The sequence below is a fragment of the Hydra vulgaris genome, chromosome 03 (genome assembly GCF_038396675.1).
Source record: "Hydra vulgaris chromosome 03, alternate assembly HydraT2T_AEP".
NCBI lineage: Eukaryota > Metazoa > Cnidaria > Hydrozoa > Anthoathecata > Hydridae > Hydra > Hydra vulgaris.
The window spans coordinates 15740001-15766427 of NC_088922.1; the positions used below are offsets into that span (position 1 = coordinate 15740001).

General features: G+C 27.3%; 1 protein-coding gene across 1 annotated transcript; it reads left to right on the forward strand.

Annotated features, from left to right (window-relative positions):
- The first annotated feature begins 884 nt into the window (after window positions 1-884).
- LOC105845629 (somatostatin receptor type 2) lies at window positions 885-25869 on the forward strand. The gene is made up of 2 exons (XM_065792454.1): window positions 885-1071; window positions 24425-25869. Exons 1-2 carry the CDS (start codon window positions 936-938, stop codon window positions 25354-25356), a joined length of 1068 nt encoding a protein of 355 aa, XP_065648526.1. The 5' UTR covers window positions 885-935; the 3' UTR covers window positions 25357-25869.
- Window positions 25870-26427: the final 558 nt, after the last annotated feature.

Here is a 26427-nt window from a genome sequence, read left to right on the forward strand (position 1 = left end):
AAAAAATGCATACTATGCCTAAAAAAAAAATTTGAAATAATTACACATGCAAATCAAGAATGCTTATTAAACAAAAGATCGGAATTAATTTCTAAATGTAGGCACGAAAATAAGTTCTTATAAAAAACTATAAAAATAAATGAGTTCAAATAATATTTACATTAACTACCCTTTTTAAAAATAACATTTAAAAAAATAGCTTAAGTAATCATTTCTAAAGAATTCTTTTTATAATAGTGTCAGCAAATTCCACAAATGTGTGAAAATTTACAGTAGTAAAGACATTTGCAACTTCCTGTAATTTAATATTTGGTATAAATTGAAGTTTTATTAATTTGATCATCCATTTCCGATGAATCTTTGTTGATGAAACACAGTGTTAAATGGAAAAAAATTTTGTTAAGTGATTTTGTACTAATATATAATTGCTTTGTTCTTTTAAGAACATTGAGCACTCTATTGTGTAGAATTCTTTTTAAAGTTGTTTAAATAAATTTATACAATATATATATATATATATATATATATATATATATATATATATATAATATATATATATATATATATAGCATTTATATAATATATATACATATATATATATAGCATTTATATAATATATATATATATATATATACCATTTATATAATATATATATATATATATATATATATATATATATATATATATATATATATATTTATATATATATATATTAATACTCATTCAGAGACTTAAGGTATTTGAGTTGTAAAAATAAAGTCTAGAGTTAGTAAAACAATTGACTAAAAAGTCAACTCTTGCTTCTTTAGATAAAATGGCAAATAATGTTCATAAATTTTTTATATTATTGTTCAGTAATATCATATTTCAAATTTTATTTTTTTAGTTTCTGTATCTGGAAAATAAAAGCTTTATAAACATCTAATAAAATAATAATGAACGTATCATTTAACATATCATTTGGGTTATTAAATTCTACTAATACAAACTCTCTCCAACATCACCGTGACGTCTTATCATATCAAGAAAATATGGCCATTTGCATATGCTACACTATTGTTACATGCATGGGTTAGTATTTTTTTATTTTTTTAATCTTAAATTTTAAATATTTGCACTTTATTTTTTTAACATTCGGTAGATATTATTAGACTAACTACAACGTTACTGCAACGTTATTACAAAAATTTTATATAATTGTAATCAAATACAAAAATTTAATGGAGACTTAAAAAAGACATGGGATATTATGAAGGAAATAATTAGTAAAAGTAAATCTAGTTTTAACACAATGCCTTCTAGAGTAATAATTAATGAAGGTGAATCAAACAACAAGCGAGATATTTTCAATGAATTTAACAACTACTTTGCCAACATTGATTCTGATCTTGCGTCAAAAGTTCAATGCTCAAATAATACATACAAAAGTTGCTTAACAGGCTCACACTGCTCTTTAAATTTCAATGAAATAAATCAAGTAGAACTTGAAATAGCTTTAAAATCACTTAAAATCCAGTCACCAGGGATCGATAACATCTCTTGTAAAGTAGTGTAGGATGTTTTTGAGGAGATACTTAATCCAATTTACCAAGTATTTAATTCGTCAGTTACAACAGGTATTGTACCTGATAAACTAAAAATCTCTAAAATTATACCAATCTATAAATCGGAAAAAACCGATTCTTTAAACAATTATAGACCAATCTCAATCCTTTTGGTATTCTCAAAACCTCTAGTACGAATTATCTATAATAAATTAAATAAATATTTAAAAATTAACAAAATTATCAATAAAGGTGAATATGGTTTTCAAAAGCTACATTCAACTGAGCATGCAATCCTCGATCTCTCAAATAGGATAAGATCATTATAAAGTAGATCATTATAAAAAAAAATTACATTAAGGATCTTTATTGATTTGTCAAAAGCATTTGACACCGTCAACCATGAGATTTTACTAACAAAAAATGAAAAAGTATAGTATAAAAATCAAGCTTTAAGTTGGTTTAAATTGGTTTAAATTGTTATTATAGAAAGAAAAAGCAACTCAAATTTACTAAAAACAAAATGTGGCGTACCCCAACGTTCCATTCTTGCTCCTCTTTTGTTTCTTATTTATATAAATGATCTTCCAAATGCCTCTAATATCTTTAACACTATAATTTTTGCCGACAATACATTATATACAAGTATATACATTCCATTCTAACCAACTAACTAAAAAATACCCCTGAACCTACCAACAATTAATATAGAAAATATAACCATCAAAAGAGTTCTGAATACAAAGTTTTTAGGAGTTCTAATTAATGAACACATTATCCTGGAAACCCCACATGAACTAGATAAACACAAAAATACAAAGAACATAAGTTCACTTTACATGGAAAGATCATTTTTGTCACAAAAAAGGCTAAAACTTGTCTACTTTTTATTCATGCATAGCTATCTCATGTATACCAATATAGCTTGGGGCAGTACCCATAAATCTAAATTAGAACCACTTTACTTACGTCAAAATCACGCTTCCAGAAAAGTATACAACAAATACAAATTTACTCATGCTCAACCCTTATTGGAACAATAGAACGCACTAAATATATTTCAAATAAATATTTTTCAAAATATACTTTTCATGTTTAAATATAAACTAAGTCTGGTTCCAGAACGTTTTACAGCACACTTTTTAAAAACAATATAAATAAATACTATACAAGAGCAACTGGTAATTTTAAGATACTTTTTAAAACAAATAGACTCTCAAAATTCTCAATTACATATCGTGGTCTCTATTTATTCAACAAATTAGTTTCCAGAAACGAATCACTATTAAACTTAAACAACGAACATTCTCTGAAAATAAAACTAAAACCCACAATAAACAAATTAAATAACTATGAGGAATTTTTTGAATTTAAATAAAAAATAAATAAATGTAACTTTACTTTTAATACAAATCGATAAAATAAAATAAAAAAAAATATTAATAACGAGGTATATATGTAACACATACATATATACCACGTATACAACTGATTTTTTATTTATACTACACGTCTCTGAAAAAGGTACTCGATTACGAGACTTTTTTTTGCGAGCTTCCTATAACTACCAACAAGTAATTCTTTTCATGAATCTTACACAAATTTCGTTTTTATCATATTTATACACAAACATTATTTTAAAATGTGGTAAATAAACTTATAGTGAAACATCTAAACACTCCTCCGAAAAATCGGCAGATTTATTTTTATTTATTGTATTTTTTATTTTAATTGGAAAAATATGGAGATATTATCCTCGGATTATTTTTACGTACACGTTATTATACTGTTGTAATTGGTATTTATTTTAATAATGTTTCGGAGCTGTCTGCAACTATATTTTTATTTACTTTGTAAATTTCAAACTTAATGTTTATGATATTTATATTTGTATATCTTTACCGCCAATCTGAGGTTGCTTACTTGTAAATACTTTGTAGTTGTAAAATAAACATGTATTAAAAAAAAAAAAAACTGTAATTTTTTTGTGTTTGCGCAAATTGAAAAGTAGCATCGAAAGAGTGTAAAACGTTTTTAATTATTTTGAGTTATGAGCAGAATGTAGTATGACAAAATTATCAGTGTGTCAGCATTTATTATAAATTTTGCCAGTTATTTATTATGCGTCCTAATAAGGTACTGGCATAGTTAAGAGTCAAAAAGCAAATATTTGTAAAACTTCAGTAATATTCGTTTTATAAAAACATTATTTGTTGCGGGTTTTAGTCCTAAAATTTCTTAAAAATAAGGCTATACAATATTGTTAGAAATCTTAAGTTGAATTCTCATCAGTGTCCAAAATAATAATTATAAATATATTAAAAAAATAAAAATATTTTTGATATATTGATCGAAAAGCTATAATTTAGAAAAATTTTGGCTTCAAACTGAAAAGAAAATAGCTTGATAGCATTTCTAGCATTTTTATTTAAAAGAAACAAACGAATACTGCCAACCAGAGCAACTGTCACTGTGTCGCTCTGATATTTCAAAAAAAAAAGTTATTTTTTAGCTTTAAGAGTTTATAGTTTAATTACATTATCAAAACATCTGATTTTTGGATCACTTATACAATGTTTTCAACCTATTTTTAGATGTAAATAAAATCAAGGCCGGATTTATCGATACACTAGCTAGGAGGCAGCCTAAGGCGCCACTATTTTGGAGGCCCTGAAATGTATTCAAAAAATGTATGTTTGAGATTTCTTGGTATTTATTATAAAGTATTACTTTTAAGATTGTAACGATTGCTACACAACAATAGTCCCTCTGAAAAATTATTTTTGAGGGCTCGAAAAATAGATTTAGCTTAGGGTCCTCGATGGTTTAAATCCGGCTCTGGATAAAATACTTTTGCATAAGAAAATTAATATGTTACTTTATTTCACATTGTTTAGAACGAGTCATCTCTAAAACAAGAAATATGTTTTACATATGGTGAAGTTAGTACACAGCTTGTATGTATCAAACAACAGAACTTACCGTTTTTTTAATCTTTGTATCGCTGTTATTTGTAGCGAACAAAGTTGCTGTCTTTCTTTGTTCGACAGAGAACATAAACTATCCTGGTGGGGATCAGAAAGGTCATAGCGGAAACTTTGCAGAGTGCGTTAGAATTCTCAAGGGTGGCCTAAAATCTCTAATCTGATGAAAAATATTTTTTATATTTGGTACAAAAATGTTAAAGTATATAACTTGCAATAATAACGATAATGTTTTGATTAAAGTTCATTTAAATACTAATATAGAAAACGTACTTAATAAACTAGGAAAGGTTTTTTGCAGGACAATTAACTTTGATAATTAAAAACAAACTCGTCTTACTATTTTATCTTTTAAAATTCGGAAAACACATTTAAAATATTTCCTCCAAATAAATAGTTTTAAAAAACTCTAACTTTCTTATTTAAATTTCTTGATTATGAAAAAATGCGTTTAAGAAAGAGTATCCTAAAAAGTCTTTTCACAAGCTATCCAATATTTGCATTGAAACTTTACTAAAAATATAAAAATAAATACTCGAATTATTTAGTCCACATAATTTCACACATGAAAATTTTCTATATCTCTTCTGATCGTCATATATAACCATGAGACAAATGGTAATTAATTGTATTCTAACTGCGCTTAGTAACACCTCCCATCCTAATTTTGGTATCTTAAAAGGGTTTTCTAACTTTTAACTCGTTCAACTGATATTGTGTTTCGTAAATGATTTTTTTTTTCTTAATGCAGTTTTATTTAAGTTCAGAGTTATAAAGATTGATGTAATTAAAATTTTGTTCAAACAGATGTTATTAAAAACTAAAATTCTTACTCTTAAGAAGTCATATTTTTGTCGTTTTTCCAGATAAAATGGCGGATCCAAAGAACAAGCAACTTACTGATCATTTTTTTTTTTTTTCGATTTTCAAAATCTATATTTTAATATATTTTAAAAATATATTAAACAGGTAAAACCATGAAAGACTAATGATCAGGTTCCTTTTCTAAAATGCGAAAAAAAATTTCTTTTTTTATTTTATTTGTTATTTTGTTTCATTGATTTTTCAAAAAAAACTTTCGAAAAACTTAAGCATCAGTTTAATTTAACTTGTATATTTAACATTACTAATAATTATCAAAAGATTTACAAAAAAATTCTTTTTATAATAGTTCCCATATAGTTTTTTTTTTTTTTATCTTTATATTTTGTTATAAATTCGTACCATTTATATAGTATAAATTTATACCATATAAATAGTATATATTTAGATTTAAAGTTAAATTACATTTAACTTTAAATCTAAATATATACTATTTAAATGGTAAGATTTTTACATTTTTCTAATATAAATAATGGGGAGACTCGTTAAAACTAAAAGGTCTAGTCATCGAGAACGTCGCTAGAACGTTAACTATAAACAAAATAACAAGATCAAAACATAAATAAACTCGACAAAATATAAGTAACAAACAGTGGTTAAAAATATATAATGTTAAAAATAAAATAAAACTTTCTTTTAAAATAAAATGTTTAAATACTTTATGAAGCGAATAGAAGCAAATATTTAAAAAATTTATAAAAATATCATTAATCGAAAAAATGATTTATTTTAGTTTTCTTCTAAAGGCATAACAAATCCACTTACGAGTAAAACCAATATTTTTCAAAGCTTTATTGTACCATAATAATGCTCCACGAAATGGAATGAAAAATTTGCCAATATTTGATTTAAGTTTTGGCTTATTTGTTTTTTCTTTACATGAATATATATATCACCAAAAGCAACCGGACGCGAGTTACTTTTGCATTTAAATATAAAACAAAGTACGATAAAAATATTAACCTCAGAAATTTTAAAAATGTTCGTTTTAAATAAGAGAGGCTTGGAATTAATAAAACAACCTTTTAAATTAATAAAACATCGTACATGCATTTGCTAACAATCTAGAGACTCTAACTTTCTTTTGAGTGTACACCCACAGGCAACATTGCCATAACTAATATGACAGTAAATCAAAGAGTAAATAGTTGAATTAGAGTTTGCCTCATTAAAGTGCTTTTCAATTTATAAAGAATTTCAATACTTTTAGAAATTTTATTGCACAAGTATTACACGTTTACTCCACGTTATTACACGTCTACTCCAGATAAAAGAAGTGGCAGAAGCTGAAATTCAGATTGTTCATGTCTAATTTTTAACCTCAAAAGTGATTTTGTTTACCCAAAATACCACGATAAATATGCAAAGTATTTTTTGATCAGAGATAACCAGATTTGGCATTTTTCTGACCTATTTGAGGCACAGTACGTTGCCTTAGTTTTGGAATCCCAACTTTTATTTTCGGGTTGTTTCACGTTTTATAAAATATATAATGCTTCAAGTAACACATTTATATAAATTAGATAAGTATCTTTTTAAAATGCATAAAATATGCTCTCTCTCTCTATCCCTCTCTCTCTCTCTCTCTCTCTCTCTCTCTCTCTCTCTCTCTCTCTCTCTCTCTCTCTCCCTCTCTCTCTATATATATATATATATATATATATATATATATATATATATATATATATATATTTATATACTCTCTCTCTCTATATATATATATATAAGTATATATATATATATACTCTCTCTCTCTCTCTCTCTCTCTCTCTATATATATATATATATATATATATATATATATATATGTATATATATATATATATACACGTATATATATATATATATATATATATATATATATATATATATATATACTTATATATATATATAATATATATATATATATATATATATATATATATATATATATATATATATATAATTTTTACTTTAATCTTCCAAACTCACCCCACCCTTTTAAAAATAATATAGTAAACTTAATTCTTTCAATAAATAACTTTTTACAGTATTACTAACTTTTTACAGTATTAAAGTTATGCAGTTTATATTGTGTACAATGCCTTTTACTAGTTTACATTTTTATTTGTGTAGAGTGTTATTTTATATATATATGTATATATATATATATATATATATATATATATATATATATATATATATATAATATATATATATATATATATATATATATATATTATATATATATATACATATATATATAAAATAACACTCTACACAAATAAAAATGTAAACTAGTTAAAGCATAGTACACAATATAAACTGCATAACTTTAATACTGTAAAAAGTTAGTAATACTGTAAAAAGTTATTTATTGAAAGAATTAAGTTTACTATATTATTTTTAAAAGGGTGGGGTGAGTTTGGAAGATTAAAGTAAAAATTTGGCAAAGCAAACATTCAATAGGTGCGGTGAACGGTATGGGTTGTTTCATAGGTGCGGTAAACGATATGTATGACCAAGATTATTAAAGTTTGTGTGACAAAGGGATTGTTCAATCATTTCTTTACTAATAGGGAATTTGTTTCTGGGTTTTAAGTAAAATAGATTTAAACTCTGGGAGGGAAGAATAATTTTTTTTTCCACACATAAGCGAAACATGAAATTTTTAAAATGTTGAGTTCATATTTGTTTTAATATCTTATTTCAATGAAATAAGGTAAAATGAGATAAACGATCAACATAGATAATTATGCAAACAACTCATTTCTGAAGTTACTAAATACGTTATAAATTATATTTATAACGTATTTATTACCTTTAAATTTGTTTTTAAAAATTATAAGTTATCATTTATAAGTTTTGAAAACTTTTTGTTTGCAGTTTGTTTTTGTTTTCAGAAAATTTATAATTAACTTCTGTTTGATTATCAATGTTTTTTCAAACACTTTGGTAATTCTAAGAAAATTTATCTCATTTATTTTGCTATTCTTCCAAGTATTTAACGTTCTATACAGAATTTTAAATTTTGAAAAAAGTTTTATATTTATCATTTGCATTATCATTAGTGTCATGTTATGTACAATGAATTAAAGATAGCTTAAATTAACGGTAAATTATGTTCGAAGTGGTAAATTATAACTTTCAAAATTATAACTTTCAAGTCGAAAAGAAAATTCACAACTAATTAGTTCTATTGAAAATTAAAGTTAATTTTAAAGTATATCTTTTTGTACTAACAGGTCTTGTAAATACGTATATCGGAGCCTAGGGCAGGGGTATACAATACTCTAAAATTATTTTGTATTAATAATTGAAAGCAATTTTCTAATTACTTTTGAAATTAAAGTACGCAAACTATTTAGTTTTTTGACTTACAGAATGCCTAAAAATATTGTGTGACAAACTGTAACGGTAATTACAATTCAAAAAATAAAATATTTGTGGCTTCCTTTTAAAAAAGAAGGATTTATTTGTTGGGTATATGCGAGTCAATATTCATAACAATCTATATAAAGTTGTTTGTAAAAGACAATTTTTGTCATGATATCTAACAAGAACCAAATTTGGACATGAAAGCCCTTGTGATCTTTCATTAACTTTCACATGTGTGAATCCTAAGTGATACAGACTCTTCTACCGCCATATCATCTTCTTCTATCCAAAATATTATTCCCGATAACCTTTATACATTTTCAGCTGGTGATAAAATTACATACTTTAGCTCATTACATCAGAAGTTACAAAAATAAAAAAATTAACTTTGACTAAATTAATGTTATATGGCATTTTGCAGGTAAATAGGTGCTGATCATTCAATCAAAAGACTTTTCATAAAATTTTTGAACTGTCAGTATTTTGAATCAAATCTTTTGTGGTATAAATCTACAAAACAGAACTTTCATAATTAACTCTTGCTGAAAATTATCAGAAGCTAATGATTTTTTAAACAACTTAACAAAAAGCACTTTAATAATACATCTTACATACATCTTTTGCAACACGTTTATGATATGAGTTCTATAACAGTTGGGAAAAATAAATACACCATAAAAACAAGCATTTGAATATTAAGCAATTTCAAGATAACTAAATGGTAAATTATATAAAGATTATGAATTTATAAAGTATATCCTTCAAACAACTAACCATCGAAACAAGATTATCTAGCGAATGATACAGAGTTTTTATTTTCAGTTTTTTTAATGCTTGAAAATGAAATCAAATTAAAACCTTTTCTTTTAATTATCGAAGTCTACATAAATTATCTCTTATATATCATGCTGGCTCAGTCTTTTTTAAAGCTTAAAATAAACCTGACTCTTTAGCAACTACTGTATCATCTTTTACGCTAGTGTCATTTTATGAAGGACCGCAATATCTTTGAAGAATTTTTTCTATTTTATGAGTTTGATTCTAAATTTCTGTTCAAAAAACTCAATTTGTTAAAGAAGAAATAATAAATTCTAAAGCAAGCGATCTACCACTACACCACTATCGTACCAGATATTCAGAAGCAGCCTCAGGTCATATGTGTCATGATTTAGTAGTCATTACTTAGTCTTTGTGAAAAAAATCCTTTTATTTATGTAATACTGGGAAAACTCACAACTGACTTACTGACCTGCTGAGGTTTTGACAAGATCATATATCGATTATATTTAGTACCTCCAAGATTGTTAAAGAGTAAAAAAAAATTGAAAGATTTTTGAAAGACAAAAAGAGTCTATTTGTCTAAAAGTATTTTGTAAAGAAATTGCTATGACTTTAAAATCTATCATAAATATGAAAGAAGTATACGTAATTAGTACTTTTATTGAAATAATTGTGTCTTTAGAAAATTATTAATACAAAATGTCCGTATGCTGATGTACGATATAATGTTCCAGATAGAGCAGTTCATGGTATACTTAACTTTTCTTAGTTATTGCTGATCGTTTTTTAACAGCCCTTAGCCGCATGCTTATTTTAACTGTTTGCCAAGCCTGTTACTGCAAACAACCATATTTGCATTAGACCACTATCTCTTTCTCAGGGATGGATCTAGGATTTTTTGCTTATTGAGATTGCTAACTTCCAGACATGGAGCAAACTCCAAAAATTTGTATGTTTATACTTATGTCAAATTATGGGGCTTTGCAAAAAATTGCGATGATTGTAGGCTGTGAACGAAAAAACCCTATGACTTCGTCCCCCACCCCAACCCAAACGTGAAGGGCAACAAGTTGATAAAACATTTTTTTAAATATTCTCAACTAGACTTATATTCATCGATAAATTTTAAACTTCATAGTTTTATCCCTTAGCGTTCAAAAATTATGACCATATAAATTTTGTAACCCCTCAAATTGATGGGGGTTTAAACAACTGAACATAAGGCTTGTGAAGGATAGTATAAAAAATTTTATCAACTTATTTCTTTTTAGGCAATAAAGTCTTTCTAAGTCATAAAAACATCATAAATCAACAATGTCCGAATATTTCCAAGAGAAATGTCTTCCTCCTATTATAAACAGTTTGCTATTAACAAGTGTTGATTTGGATCGCCACCTTGAAATTTGAGACATTTAATAACTCAATTATCTAAAGTAATGTCAAATAGTTCAAGGGAAGATGAATCTTAAAGAAAACCTAAATTGCAGCCTCAAATTATTCGCGCCAATATTAATTCTAGACTGTTTGGTTTTCAAAAAATACTTCAACTGAACACGCAGTCCTTCGCCTGGTTAAAACTTTTTCAAACAGAGAAACTACATTAGGTGCTAATTTTTTGTCTCTCTAAGGATTTTGAAATAGTCAACCACAAAATATTATTTTCAAAGCTTATAATGGATTTATTTTTATTTATTTGTAACTAGTTTATAGTTGACACATATGGTTGTTACAATGATAGCTCTATAATTGGCTAATTTAAATAAACTGATGCTTATCCTTCAAAATTAAATATCATTATAAATGTAAATTGTAACTGATAATCATTATTAAAAAAAAAAATCAATGAGAGTGGCAAAGATTAATAAAAGTATAAAGATTTCATTTTTCTTTAATTTATTAATGTATCCAACATCTTTAATAAAAGCCATGCATAATTTGCATTGGCATTGCTTTGGAATCCAGTTTTTATTTTAAGTTTAAATTCATTCAAAGGTGAAGATGTTTTACAATCATTTGGAATTAGTATCCAAATTTTAGGTCTGAGGTACAATATAGATTCTAATCCATGTTTTGTTGTACGAATATTGGTGGAGTTTGGTTTTTCATACCTCAGATTTGATTCAAGAAACTTAAAAACTTCATTCGTAGATACAAGCGCAATTTGTAGTTTTACTTTAAAAATCTCAGTGAATAAACAATTTTTAGTATAAAGTAGCGCTGTTTAGTAAGAGACTTTCAAATGGAGTTTCATAGTCTCTGTAGATAATTCTTAAATCTCTCTCATAGATTCAATTTATGCGCTTATTTAGTTTCTTACTGTGAAACATCCATATAAGTGGGCAGTATAAGAGGTCTGAAGTTAAAAACGCGAAAAGTATAAGTTTACGTTATTTGAAAGACATCGTGCAATTCTTAAAAGTGCATTTACATTTCTGCTGACGTATTTGCATAAAGCGTTCACATGATCTTCAAAGGAAAGTTTAATGCTGAGTATTATTCCGAGTAATTTAACATTTTTGGATGTTTTAATTGTTAAATTAGAAATATTAACTTCAAGTTTGCTATGTTTGCTAATGATAAGTTGATATTTTTTAGGATTTGCCTTCACTCCAATATTTTTTAACCATATTACCATTTGATTTGCAGTTTTCTGGAGGTTGGCAAGCTCCAACAAAAAGTAACGTCTTTTCTTGTGCGGTATGGAGTATTGTCACCTGTATATCCAGCAATTCCAACGTAAGGAAGGAAAAAAACAAATCATACATAAAAATGTTAAATAACAGAGGTCCGAGAATGGAACCCTGCGGAACTCCGAATAGCATATCAGTGTAACAGCTAAATTCATCGCTTATTCTTACTCTTTGTTTTCTATTCATTAGGTAGGAAGACATAAACATTATCATGATTGGACTAAAGCCATGGTTATCTAGTTTAGCGATTAGTAACGCATGAGATATGTAATCAAAGGCTTTAGACAGGTTAGTTAGTCAAGCGTCAAAGCATCTGTTGCAATCTAAGGCTTTTCTCCATTTTTCGGTCATTGCAATCAAACATTGTCGTATAGTCAATTTAGTCAATTCGTACATTAGTATATAGTCTGTAAGAGCATATACTTCAGTACATAGCCAATTTTTCATATTGCTTCGTAGGCATATCTTTGAAACAAAATTATCTTTAGAACAAAAGAAGTCGGTTCTCGATAACGAGTTATCAGAAAAGTCTGAGTCAGAAAGAAAGAAAACTAATATAATTTTTGCTAGATTCTTTGTGACTGAGGAGTGAAAAATACTTGTGGTCAGCACTTGTTTATGCATAAAAAATGCGAGAGAAAAAAAAATTTAAATATGGTTACATAAATCCTGCAAAGAGCGTAAGTTTAGATTAATTAAACGTGAACATAAATCATCATGATGAGATGAGAAAGCGTTTTAAAAATGAGATGAGAAAGCGTTTTAAAAAAGCGAGATATAAAAATGTTGCAAGAAAGAAACTGACTCCAGCTAATTTGCAAAAAAAAAAATTAAATTAGATACTAAACACGCTTAGCTCACTAAATCAGCAAAAAAGTAAAAGCACATGTAATAAAAACATAGGCATTCTATTTGTATACAATTAACCTTTGTCATAATATGGCGAGGTAAATATTATGCCAACCTTTTTGCAAAAGTAATAAAGTTTGTAGTTGATGGAAATTATCAATAGCTATTTCCAAATGAAGAATACAACAAAAGCATTATTCGTAGCCTTACTTTTACTGATATTGTCTGGGTGATCGCAATCACCGTGACATTCAGTTTATTCATTTATTCTTATTTATTTTAAGTTATTATTTTGTTCCTTAATATACAACTTCGTAATTACATAATAAAAATTTGTTAACAGTGCATATAGAAATAAAAACAAAGGTTAACAAAGTCATTTCACTTTAATGATAAATAGACTTCATTGTAATACTGTAAAAAGAACACGGGAAATTTGCAGAAGACTAAATGGTTAATCATCAAGAACAGCATTACATTGTCGTACATTTAAAAACATATTCACAAAATTTTTACATGAAATCATTACAATGTATATATTATAATGGTATTAAAATAAAAGTTAACAAACATATTTATCAAACTTTTTTTAAATATTTACACATTTATTGCTAAATGTTCAAAAAATATTTATTTTTTTTAAAAACAAGAAATTATTTAAAAGCTAGCAGCGAATAAATTTAGAAAAAATCAGTGACAAAATGTTTTTACTCAAAAATATTCTTTTTAATAGTTTTTTTCTTAAACAATTTAAAATTCTAAAGTCAGTGATATTTAAATGAGGTAGTAAAAACTTATTCCAGCTATGACGTCTAACTATGAAGTCCAGCTATGACGTCCAGCTATAAACGCAATTTAAAATTTTTATCCACGATAAAAATTTTTAAATTGCTCAAGGTTATTTTTGAATGAACACAGTACCAACACAGTACTATTTATGAGCAATAAATATTTATACTCTCGCTTTTGTCCATAAAGACTAAAAAAATAAGGAATTTTTTGGATTTGCTATTACACATGAGACTTAAAACATTATATACATTTAGTTCAAACAATGTTAATAAAGACATTTGTTCAAAAAGTGGTTTTGGCTGTTTTTGTTTTTATTTATAAAATAAATCACACGATTGATTGCTTCCATTTACGATATAGAGGTTCTAATCTAGTTTTAAAGGTTCTACCCCATGCTAATTACCGTAGTTTAGATTACTTTGAACAAAACTTCAGCAGATTTGTTTGAGTTGTGGTTTTTTTAATAAATCACAAAGATAAAAAAAGCAAAGACCCAAGTATTGATATCTGAGGGACGCCACACTCTTATAAAGACGGGTTAGAGAGTTTATTGTTTTTATAATATGCTTATTGCACGCGCTTATCTTAATAGCTTTCTATCCGACTTTCATAAACTGGCAATCTCGGTCTTGAGATGTAACTTCCCTAACCAAAACGAAGGATAATTACATACAAATGCTTCAAAAAACTTTGTTAAAGAAAGTTTCCAAAATGAGCTAATAAAGGAAATAAATAAAAAAGTAAAGTAAGTAAGTTCAAAGTTTGGATTTTTTTGGATTTAAAGATATCGTAGTAGTTACTTTAAATAAGCATGCACTATGAAAAAAAAGTATGTACGAAAAAACCAAGGCGAATTTATAACTAAAGAATTAAACAAAGCTATAATGAATAAACTACTAAACTGTTAACGTTTGAATAAAATGGAACCTAGTAAAAAACCGTCAAAAGAGTTATTGCGTAGGACTCCTAAAAAATACTAAAAAGTTATTTTTCAAAAATCTTCAAACTAAAAATATTATCTACAATGAAAGCATCTTAGAAAACATTGAAGCCATGTTTTAAGGAGAACTCGCATCTTAATGAAAAATTTTTAACGCATTTTATAAAGACACAACAATTCAGTTGCGCATCAAACCGATCCCTGAAACTATCGAAACATTTATCCATGACCCCATAGAAAATTCAACATTTAAATACAAGTTACATCCAAGTATTATTGCAATTAGAATTTTTATAAGAAGTTCAATACTCTTTTCTTTCCAACATAACGCCGCCGAAAAAGTATCAAGCCATATTTCTTAACTAAACAAATATAAAGCACAACAAAAAGAAGATATATCAACTAGAATAATCAAAGATAGCATTATTATTTTTTCTGACTATATATGTAAAGACTATAACTATGCTATTTTAAACAACATTTTTCCAGACCTATTAAAAAACGCTGATATTACTCCAATGCACAAAAAAGGTTTCAAAGCAGATAAAATCAACTACAGGCCTATCATTATTCTATCCAACCTATCTAAGGTATATGAAAGATGTATGTAAAAAGATATAGCTAGCTTCTTTAAAACAGTTGGCTAACAATAGTATGCTTATTAGCGTAAATTGCATTAAGTAGAGACATGACAACCATTGTCAGCTTTTAAATTTTTGTGTGATCCACATTGCAGGTTTTTATAAATCATTCCATTATTTTAAGTTTACTAAAACATATGACAACAAATGATATTTGTTATTATGGATGCATCAGTAGTTTTATCAAACATTATGAGGAAAAATTGTCCTTTCTCATTCTGAAATTATATTTGGCATCTTATGTCTTTTTTACAGCATCTCAGGTCTATTAAAAGCCTCTTTTTACATCCATTACACAAAAGAATCATTGGTACATCCATTATCACAAACGAATGCTTTCCCCTGTCTAAGCAGATATTTACTAAAAATACCAGTCAGTCAAGATGCCCTCTGTTCTATTATTCTAAATTTAATTCCTTAGCCAGATGTGTTTTATTTAACATTTAAAAGACCGACGCTAATTTATAATTATCACAATTAACCCAACGCATTTCCCAGTGGGGATGCGTCGTCCGTGGGACGACACATGTTATGCGTAATATGAGCAGAAAACTATTAATAACGAAACTTTTGGGCTTATTTGGTGCATGAAAATTATAAAATAAATTTAACATGTTTTTTTTTGTTCAACACAAAGTTAAATATATGTATCAGAAGTTTTAGCATGTTTGTATGCCTGATATCATTTGGCGTAAGCATACCCGAACCTTTAATATTTACCCGAACCTTTTTTAAAAATAAATATGTTTATAAAAGTATGCATCAGACTATTAATTTTATTATTCAACTTAGATTAATGATGAACAAAAAAAAAGGAAAAAAATTTCCTTTGCTAACTAATCCTAAATTGACGTAATTTTTTTCAAAAAATTCAAATTTGTAAAGTTTTACAGATATTACTTTTTGACAACTGATTTTTTTTTTCATTTGATTTTTAGCCTGTTTATATATATATATATATATATATATATATATATATATATATATATATATATATATATATATATATATATATATATATATATATATATATATATATATATATATATATATATATATATATATATATATATATATATATATATATACACACACACACACACTCAAATATATCATCGATACATGATAGATAATTGAAAAATTATTTAAAAAACATCATTTTTATTTAAACAATAATAGAGTTTTATTTTTGTTTTGTGTTACAGTTGAATAAATATTTTTGAGTCTTTTCCGTAAATGCACGTTTCGAAATGCTCCTTTTGTAAGGGACTGTTGCAAAAGTATTCTTTCGAAATGAGTTTTTTCGCAATTCGTTTTTACGGAGTTTGTATTTTTTTCTTTTTCTTATAACTCTTAACGGAAAGTGTATTTTCGCATATGTAAATTCTGTAATATATAATATTTTAAAATATGGTAAACTAAAATGCGAAATTTTTTCAAGTTTTGCGCTTCGGCGAAGAACCCTTGAATATATACAAAAAATTATGACGTTTTGAAATATTTAAAACCTCAATATAATGTTGAGGCTCATCTGCGCTAACTTTAATATTAGCAACACTTTTTTCAAAATGTTGACTAATAAGTTGCTTAAATCTATATTAAAATATAATACTGCATAAAGTAGACTTTCTATTAAAAAATAAAATCAAAAAATTGAAAAACCTAAAAATCAGTTTATTACACGATTTTTTTAGGTAAACCAAAATAATTTTTGTAGAAAATTATTTTGGTTTACCTAAAAAACAAAAATTATCCTAGAACCAAAAAACAAGAAACTATTAATTTGAAAAGAAAAATCGGCAACTCTGCTTCTGAACTTTTCTAATTTTTCATGTAAGATAAAAAATTGAAATATAGTGAAAGGGTTAAAATATTGACAGAGTTAAAAAATTAAATAAAAAAATTTCTTTAAATTTAGTTTTAAGATAAATTAGCGTTTCCACTGTGAAGTTAAACTAAAAAGTCACAAAAAAGCTTTATTGTTAAGTTTTCTATTAATATATAGTTCTTTATGCTTCAAAGAGATTTACTACTCAAATTTTAGTTGTGTTTTTTACATGTTATATCGTCCAAATTTTATCCAAAAAATGTGCAATCACAGTGCGGTCACAGCGATAACCTTTTTCTTAAAACGACCGATCGCTAGGAGACAAAAAAAGGACTAAAAAATTATTTAATTTTCTTCAACCTTCTCTGATGTTCACATATATTCGATAAAGTAATTACGATGGGAATGCTTAGGGAACTCATGTCATTACAAGGAGATACAATTTTCAAATGTTTTGAGGAAAGTTTGCTCAGTGTTCTTGAAAAAGTTGATAACTTAGCCAAAGACATTGAAGAAATAAAACTTGGGCTTACTTTTGTTGGTGATCAAATGGAGACAAAAGTGAGCAAAGTTGATAGCAAAATGGCAGAAATTAAAGAAACTATTGTGGGTATTAAATCATTCCACGGAAAATTAAGCAGCGATTCAAAAGAAAAACAGTCGATCATGAGGATCGAAACCGACGTAACAATCTTAGAATTGTCGGAATCAAAGAAGCAAATAACGAAACTTTTAATGATGTTTTAAAAAAAGTAAGCCTACTATTTAAGGAAGACCTTGAAGTTGCGGATCCAGTTGTTATAGAAAGAGCACTTCGTGTCGGTAAATTTAATGGCAAGCCTAGAACTATTGTCTGCAAAATATTAAACTGGCTGGACAAGGAAAACATCTTATCTAACGCTCGTAAACTCAAGGGAAAATACATATTTATCAACGAAGACTAATGCGAATTCGTAAAGAGCTTTTTGTCCAAGCAAAAATACGTGGTAACGGAAAATACGCGAAAGTCATATACAATCGATTAGTGGTAAGAGAAATGAAAAACGAGAACGAGGGTGTTAAAAGCAAGTAATTTATTTATTTAAGGTTTTAATTATTTTATTAAGTACTAAATTAAGGTTTTTATTAAGGAGTATATTAACAATGAATATATCTAAAACAATGCATAACAATTAAGCTAATTTGACAAAAATAATATCACCTATTTTTGAAATTTTGAAATATAACAAAAATGATTAAAATTTTTTGACTGAAATAGATATTAACTGCGTAAATAATGAATATTTTAAACCAGAAGAATTTAAGAGAGAAAAACGTAGCAAAGATTTTAAGTATTAATATAGGTCAATGAACAACAATTTTGAATCATTTAAACATTTTTATTATTCTTTAAATTATCTTTTTGATGTAATATGTATATCAGAAACTTGGGAAGATGCAAATTCGCCCATGCCTGAAAATTCCCTTTACAATTTAGATTCATATAAAATGATAAGTCAACCACATGTAATCAGCAAGGGAGGCGGTGTTGCAATATATATTCTTGATAAATTTGAATTTAAAAAAAACAACACATTTTCAAAAACAAATAAAGATATTAAAACTTTGTGCATTGAAGTGTTAAATACTTCTGGTAAATCGTTTTTATTCTCCTCATTGTATCGACCGCCATGTGGTAAACAAGTTAACTTCCTTAATATCTTATAATTTTATGTTTTAAATGAGTAAACAAAACAAGCACGTTTTCTTCGCGGGAGATACAAATATGGACGCATTATGTTATGAAAAGTTTGCAAACATAAAAAACTTTTTCAACTTACTATTTGAATTTAATGTAATACCCACCATATTTAAACCCACACGCATTACTAACCAATCATCTTCTGTGATTGACAATATTTTAACAAACAGTTCCCTAAATACTAAATTTGAATGAGGCCTTTTTATTGCAGACTTTTCTGATCATTTTCCGGTTATCCATATAGCACGCGAAGTACTATCTAATATTGACAATAAAAAAGTCTTTGTGACTTACAAAAATCTTTCTATAAAAAACCTGAATAATTTAAAAAAAATCTCCAAATAGAACGATAGAACAACGTTTATTCATCAACAGATCCTACTATTGCGTTTGGTAATTTCTCAAGCACATTTCAAAATATCTTTGATAATATATGCCTAAAAATAACTACAGAAATAAAAAACAAAGGATATAAGAATCCATGGATAACAATAACTTTAATTAAAGCATCAAAAAGAAAACAAAATCTTTTCGTAAAATTTTTAAAATCAAAAAATAAAGATGATGAAAAAATCTACAAAAATTATAAAAAGTTTTTTTAACATAATATAAAAGAAGCAAAAATAAGATATTTTTCTAATCAGCTTGATAAGCATAAATTCGATATAAAAAGAACTTGGGCTGTTATAAACCAACTAACAGGAAGAGAAAAAAAGAAGCATACTTGCTTACCACAAAATTAATTTCCGATAAAAAAATTATACTAAGTGAAACAAATAAAGGGTGTTTTTTGTAGAGGTATAGAACTTTAAATTGCAATAAAACAACGATGGATTATTCGATTGACAAGAATTTTTTTTTATTAGAAAGATAATCTTGTGGCATTACATTTTAAATATAATTTCTGGCATATGACCGCCACGGCTGGCTCGGATGTAGTCCAATCTGGACGTCCAATTTTCGATGACTTTTTCCAACATTTGTGGCCGTATATCGGCAATAACACGGCGAATGTTGTCTTCCAAATGGTCAAGCGTTTGTGGCTTATCCGCATAGACCAACGACTTTACATAGCCTCACAGAAAGTAGTTTAGCGGTGTTAAATCACAAGATCTTGGAGGCCAATTCGCAGGTCCAAAACGTGAAATTAGGCGGTCACCAAACGTGTCTTTCAATAAATCGATTGTGGCACGAGCTGTGTGACATGTTGCGCCGTCTTGTTGAAACCACAGCTCCTGGACATCATGGTTGTTCAATTCAGGAATGAAAAAGTTTGTAACCATGGCTCTATACCTATCACCATTGACTGTAACGTTCTGGCCATCATCATTTTTGAAGAAGTACGGACCAATGATTCCACCAGCCCATAAAGCGCACCAAACAGTCATTTTTTCTGGATGTAACGGTGTTTTGACATACACTTGAGGATTATCTTCACTCCAAATGGGGCAGTTTTGTTTGTTGACGTAACCATTCAACCAGAAGTGCGCTTCATCGCTAAAGAAAATTCGCTTATGAAAATCGGGAACAACGGCAATCTCGTTTTGGGCCCATTCAACGAATCTACGCCTTGCTTGATGATCTTTGGCTTCAATTCTTGCACGAGTTGGATTTTGTAAGCACGCATACCAAGATCCTTCCGCAAAATCTTCCATACAGTGGATAGACACAGATCCAATTCCTGTGCTCGATGGCGGATAGACTCATTCGGGTCTTCCGCAATGCTACGCTCTACAGTAGCAATAGCTTCTTCTGTACGCACCGTACGGCGTCTCTGGGGATGCGAGTTATCAATAAGAGTAAACGTGGTGCGAAAACGTTCCATGGTTAATCGAATTAACTGCTCTGATGGATGATTTTGTCGAGGATAAAATGGACGTAGAGCGCGATACGTATTCCGCACAGAACCATTATTTTCAAAATAAAATTGAACTATTTGCAACCGTTGTTCAGGCGTGAGTCTATTCATGATAAATTGCCAAACCAAACTGAGAATAAATCACTTGTCATCTGTTAAATCGGTCGCCATCTTGAACAGTAATGCCAACTTAAAGTTCTATACCTCTAAAAAAAACACCCTTTATATGTCAAGAATTCAACAAATATTTTGTTAATGTAGGCCCCTCTCTTGCTTCTAACATTGCACAACCAAATAAAACATTTAATAATTTTTGGGGAGAAAAACCCAACACTAGTATAAATAATGAAAAGATAACTAAACTTGAATTTAATAAAGCAATTATTGAACTTAAACGCAACAAGTCATGTGGATATGATGGTATTTCCAGTAATGTAGCTATTTATGTTATGGACAGCATTTGTAAACCATTATTTTATTTAATATCATCTTCATTTGTAAATAGTATATTCCCTGACAAACTTAAATTAGCCAAAATTAATCCCATTCTCAAAAAAAGGTGATTGCAATAATATTTCTAACTACCGACCTATTTCTCTACTCCCAGTTTTTTCAAAAGTATATGAGAGAGTAATTTATAATAAAGTTAATAATAACTTTACATTAAACAATTTATTATACAAAAATCAGTTTGGATTTCAAAGCAATTGCTCTACTGAGCATGCTATTATTAAACTTGCTGACAAAATATATAAGTCGTTTGATAGTGATGAACTGGTATTAGGAGTTTTTATTGATCTTTCCAAGGCCTTTGATACAGTTGATCAGTGCATTCAAAGCTACTTGTCTAACAGAAAGCAATTTGCACTACTAGAAAAGTTAGGAGCCCTCAATATTACGTGTGGAGTTCCTCAGAGTTCAATCCTAGGTCCATTATTGTTTTTAATATATATTAACGATATGCATAAAGCTTCCCAAAAAATATCTACAATTATGTATGCTGACGATACAAATTTATTTTTTAATCATCCTGATGCAAAGACTTTGTTTGAAACTATGAATATTGAACTCAAAAATTTCAACCTCTGGTTTATAGCAAATAAATTATCTCTAAATTGTAAAAAAACTAGCTTTACTCTATTTCATAAAAAAATACAATCAATTAATCTTCCGTTAAAGCCGAAACTGTTTATTAATAAAAATCAAATTAAACGTGAAAAATACACAAAATTTTTGGGAGTACTTTTTGATGATATTTTTATCATATAACCATATTAATCTTCTTGAAACAAAGGTGTCCTCTGTAATAGGTGTTTTGTATAAGTCAAGACCTTTTCTCGATAGTAAATCACGTAATATGCTTTACTTTAGTCTTAGACATAGTCAGCTTTTGTACGCAAATATTGTATGGGCCAGCACCCATAAAACCAAATTGTTGAAATTGCAAAGTCTGCAAAAACATGCATGCAAAGCAATTAATTATTAAATAGGTTAGTAAACCCGGCCCCAGTGATAAAAAGCATGATGGTTCTAGATATTGAGAAACTTAACACATTACAGATAATAATTTTTATGTATAATTATAAAAACAATCTTCTACCAAGCGTTTTTTCAGATAACTTTCTTATATTATTTTCTGAAAAATATAACCTGCGTTCAAATACCAGGAACGACTATCAACTAGGAAAAATTAAATTACAGCAGTCAAGTTTTCTAATTACAAACCGTGGTTCATCAATATGGAATCGTTTCCAAAATAAAAATATTAAAGACCTAAAAAGGATTTCATCGTTTAAACAACAAACTAAAATGCATCTCCTTAATTCCTGAAATATCTATTATAGTTTACAGTATTTGTTTTCAGATTTTTTTTTTGTATTTTTTCTTTTTATTTATCTTTTATTTTTTTCTTCTTCTTATGTGTTTTAATTTTATTTTTTTTGTGTGTGTGTGTTTTCAATTTTTTACACACACACACAAAAAAAAAATGAGTTTTGCTTTATTAAATTTTTATTTTTATTTAAAAACTAAAGTGTTTTTTTAATTTTATTTCAATGAGTGACTAAATGGGCTCTATGAACAGGTTGTGATGATATACGCATCATCCTTACCTTCTTTGAGTCCCTGACTGATTATAACAGTATATATATATATATATATATATATATATATATATATATATATATATATATATATATATATATATATATATATATATATATATATATATATATATATACATATATATATATATATATATATACATATATATATATATATATATATATATATATATATATATATATATATATATATATATATATATATATATATATATATATATATATATATATATATATGTATATATATACATATATATATATATATATTATAAATTAAAAAGATTAAAAACGTTTTTTATACAGGTTTTTTATGTTCACGATGTTATTTATTTTATATGAAAAATGGTAATATTGTTTAATCAGCGAAATAGAAGTTAATTAATAAAAAAAAAATAAAAAATATTTTACAAGTTTGTATACAACGCTCCTCAAAGGTCGTTTTAGCAAAAACTCATTAAATTGTTTTAATAAAAAGTCAGCTGTTTTCCTAATCTATAGCAGCTGCAGTTCCATGGTTTTGTGTATGTGTGGGAGGGGAGCGATACCGTTTTTAAGTACAACATCCCCTCCTTCCCTCCCCCAAAAGAAGGTGGTTTCATGTTATAGTCAGTTGTTTGAGATTTATAGTTGGTTAGTCGAGTATTTGACTCATTTCAGTCAATCAATTTTTAGTTTTGAGAACATTCTTTCTTCTTATTCAGAAACCAACGACTCCTTATTAGGTACACGCGTTAGGAAAAACTGCGTTACAAATCCAGTAAATGTCTTCTAGCATTGCAGGTGACCATTTTCCATTTTATTTAAGACTTCCGAAGACGAATAAGGACTTTGAAAGACTTGTAAGAATAAACGCTTTTATGGTACGTGCCAAACAAAGAAAAACATGTTTTTTAAAAAAGTAATCCGTTAATGACATCAACTGACTTCTAATTTTTTTATTTATTTATTTATTTTTTTATTTATTTATAAGTGCCCCCAAAAAGTCCTAACGGTCTTGTCACAGAGCACCGCGGAAGTGCGTTTAACCAGGAAGTTCATTCCTCCTTCCTTACCGTGACGCGATTTGTCCAGAGCTCGTTTCGAACCTGGATCTCCTGCTTATAAAGCAAGCGCTCTAACCACTGCGCCACGACCGCACCCAATTTAAAATTACCACTGTCAAATTAGTTAAAAGATATAAAAGCTTTTATGAATTTTTTTTAATTTTTTGTAGTGTCGTCTTATTTTTGTAGAGTGTTGTCTTATTTTTGTAGAGTGTTGTCTTATTTTTGTAGAGTGTTGTCTTATTTTTGTAGAGTGTTGTCTTATTTTTGTAGAGTGTTGTCTTATTTTTGTAGAGTGTTGTCTTATTTTTGTAGAGTGTCGTCTTATTTTTGTAGAGTGTCGCTTTATTTTTACCTTCTCTTTTTTTTTAGGTTTAATTGCAAATAGCTTCGTCGCTTACCTTATTATTTGTAATCGTAAACTTAGAACTGTTATCAATTTGCTTATTTTGAACCTTGCAATTGCAGACATAATTGCTTGTTTAAGCATCTACCCTTTTATATACATTAAACTAGTTGAGACTAGAATACGAGGGACTACAGCTAATGTTTTATGTGGTTTTACGGATGGCTTGTTTGGTTTCTTTGTTGCAGCCGCTGTTTCATTAATAACTTTAAGTATGATTTCTATCAATAGATATTTTGGTATAAACCACCCATATAATCGAAGATGGGCACTTCAATACAACCATATCAAATGGGTGTTTGGATTAACTTGGGTATCTAGTTTTGGACTTGTTTTACCTAACCTTATTTCATTTAAGTACGACGAGTATTTCAGGCTATGCGTAAGAAGTTGGGCCATTGGTGTTAATCCACTGATTTATTTTATTTTTACAATCATTTTAGGAGTGTTTTTGCCTTTATCTTCTCTATTGTTTACATATTTCACAAGTTTTTATACGCTTTTCCTCAAAGATTATTTTAATAATAACTTAGTTGTATCAGAAAGAAGTAATGTAAATAAAAAAAGAGCCCTCAAATGGTTAGGTGTTCTTGTATTAACTTATATTATTTGCTGGTTACCTTTTATTCTATACTGGTTTTTATCCGTAGTCATTGGTAAGTACTCGGTAAGTAATTACGAAGATGTAAGAAAGGGCGTTCGCCTTGCAAGACTAACATTATTTTTTGCTGCATCAAATACTGTATTTAATCCGATAGTCTACGCATTTAAAAGTAAAAAGTTAAGATCTGCTTTCAAATCATTATTTGGATTGTATGTTCGTGATGTAACCAATTCAACATCAAGAAGGGCTACAAGTCAATCAGTTTCTAGCAGTACAATAACCACAACAATTTAGCGTCCGTATCTTCTAAATGTTTGTCAGTTTTTTGATAGTTCATCGGTAGTTGTAAACTACCATCGATTGTTCACAAACTCCATTTTAAAATAGTAATAAAAATAACAATATGCGTACTTATCAAAACCTTTTGCAAGTACATCAAAGCTTTAAAACTTTTGGCTGTTTTAACTTGAACTTGTTGTTATGGAATTTTAATTTTTTACACTATAATGAGATAGCAAAATAAAAATTACTCAATTCCAACATTCAACTGGTTTAGTCTTTAAAAAAAATCTTTTAATCAGTCAAAAAACGGTATGCCTTAATACGAAGTTGACAAACTATTTATATATTATATACCTTTATTGCATTCATCAACAATTTGAAATATGCTAAATTTTTTTTTTTTTTTTTTGTTTACGTAAATTTAACTACATAGATACCAATGAGTATGGAAAAAGACATAAATACCAATGAGTATGTAAAACTCTATATTTTGTAAATGTTAGCTATAAATTACTTTTGCTTGTGAATTTTGTTTTTAAACCTTTTTAATAATGTTTATAAATACAAACTTTGTCTGCAACAGTGGAAAGCACAGTTTTTAATATGCCTAATTTAATCTTCAAAAAATTTAAGAAAGTTGCTGCCTTAAGAAAAATAGTAAATAAAAATATTAGCATTCTTGAAGTTATTAAATTCTTTTTTTTACAGATTTTTCAAAATGTTTAAAATTTATTTAAAACCTTGTTTTAAGTTTTTTTATCTAATTTTTGCTTAATAAAAACTTATATCCCAAATATTTTCCTTTCTAAGATATTTAAAAGTAATATAATTAATTATGTATTAGATAATAATGAAAAATTAGAGCAAATTAATAAAACCATCAACATTGTTATGCTTTTTTGTAGAACTGAAAGAAAATTTTAGATACACAAGCAGGGGCGCCCAAAGCATTTTTTGGTCTTTGAGATAGCAAACCTCCAGATATGGAGCAAACTCCAAACATTTATATGTTTATACTTATGTCAAATAAGGATGCTTTGCAAAAAATTGCGATGATTGGAGCTTGGAAACAAAAAAGTCTTA

What these genes read in the sequence shown, in the direction of transcription:
- LOC105845629 (XM_065792454.1), top strand. Translation starts at nt 936, where the DNA reads ATGAACGTATCATTTAACATATCATTTGGGTTATTAAATTCTACTAAT. An exon ending in CACTATTGTTACATGCATGG is followed by an intron (nt 1,072 to 24,424) that starts GTTAGTATTTTT and finishes CTTTTTTTTTAG; the next exon opens with GTTTAATTGCAAATAGCTTC.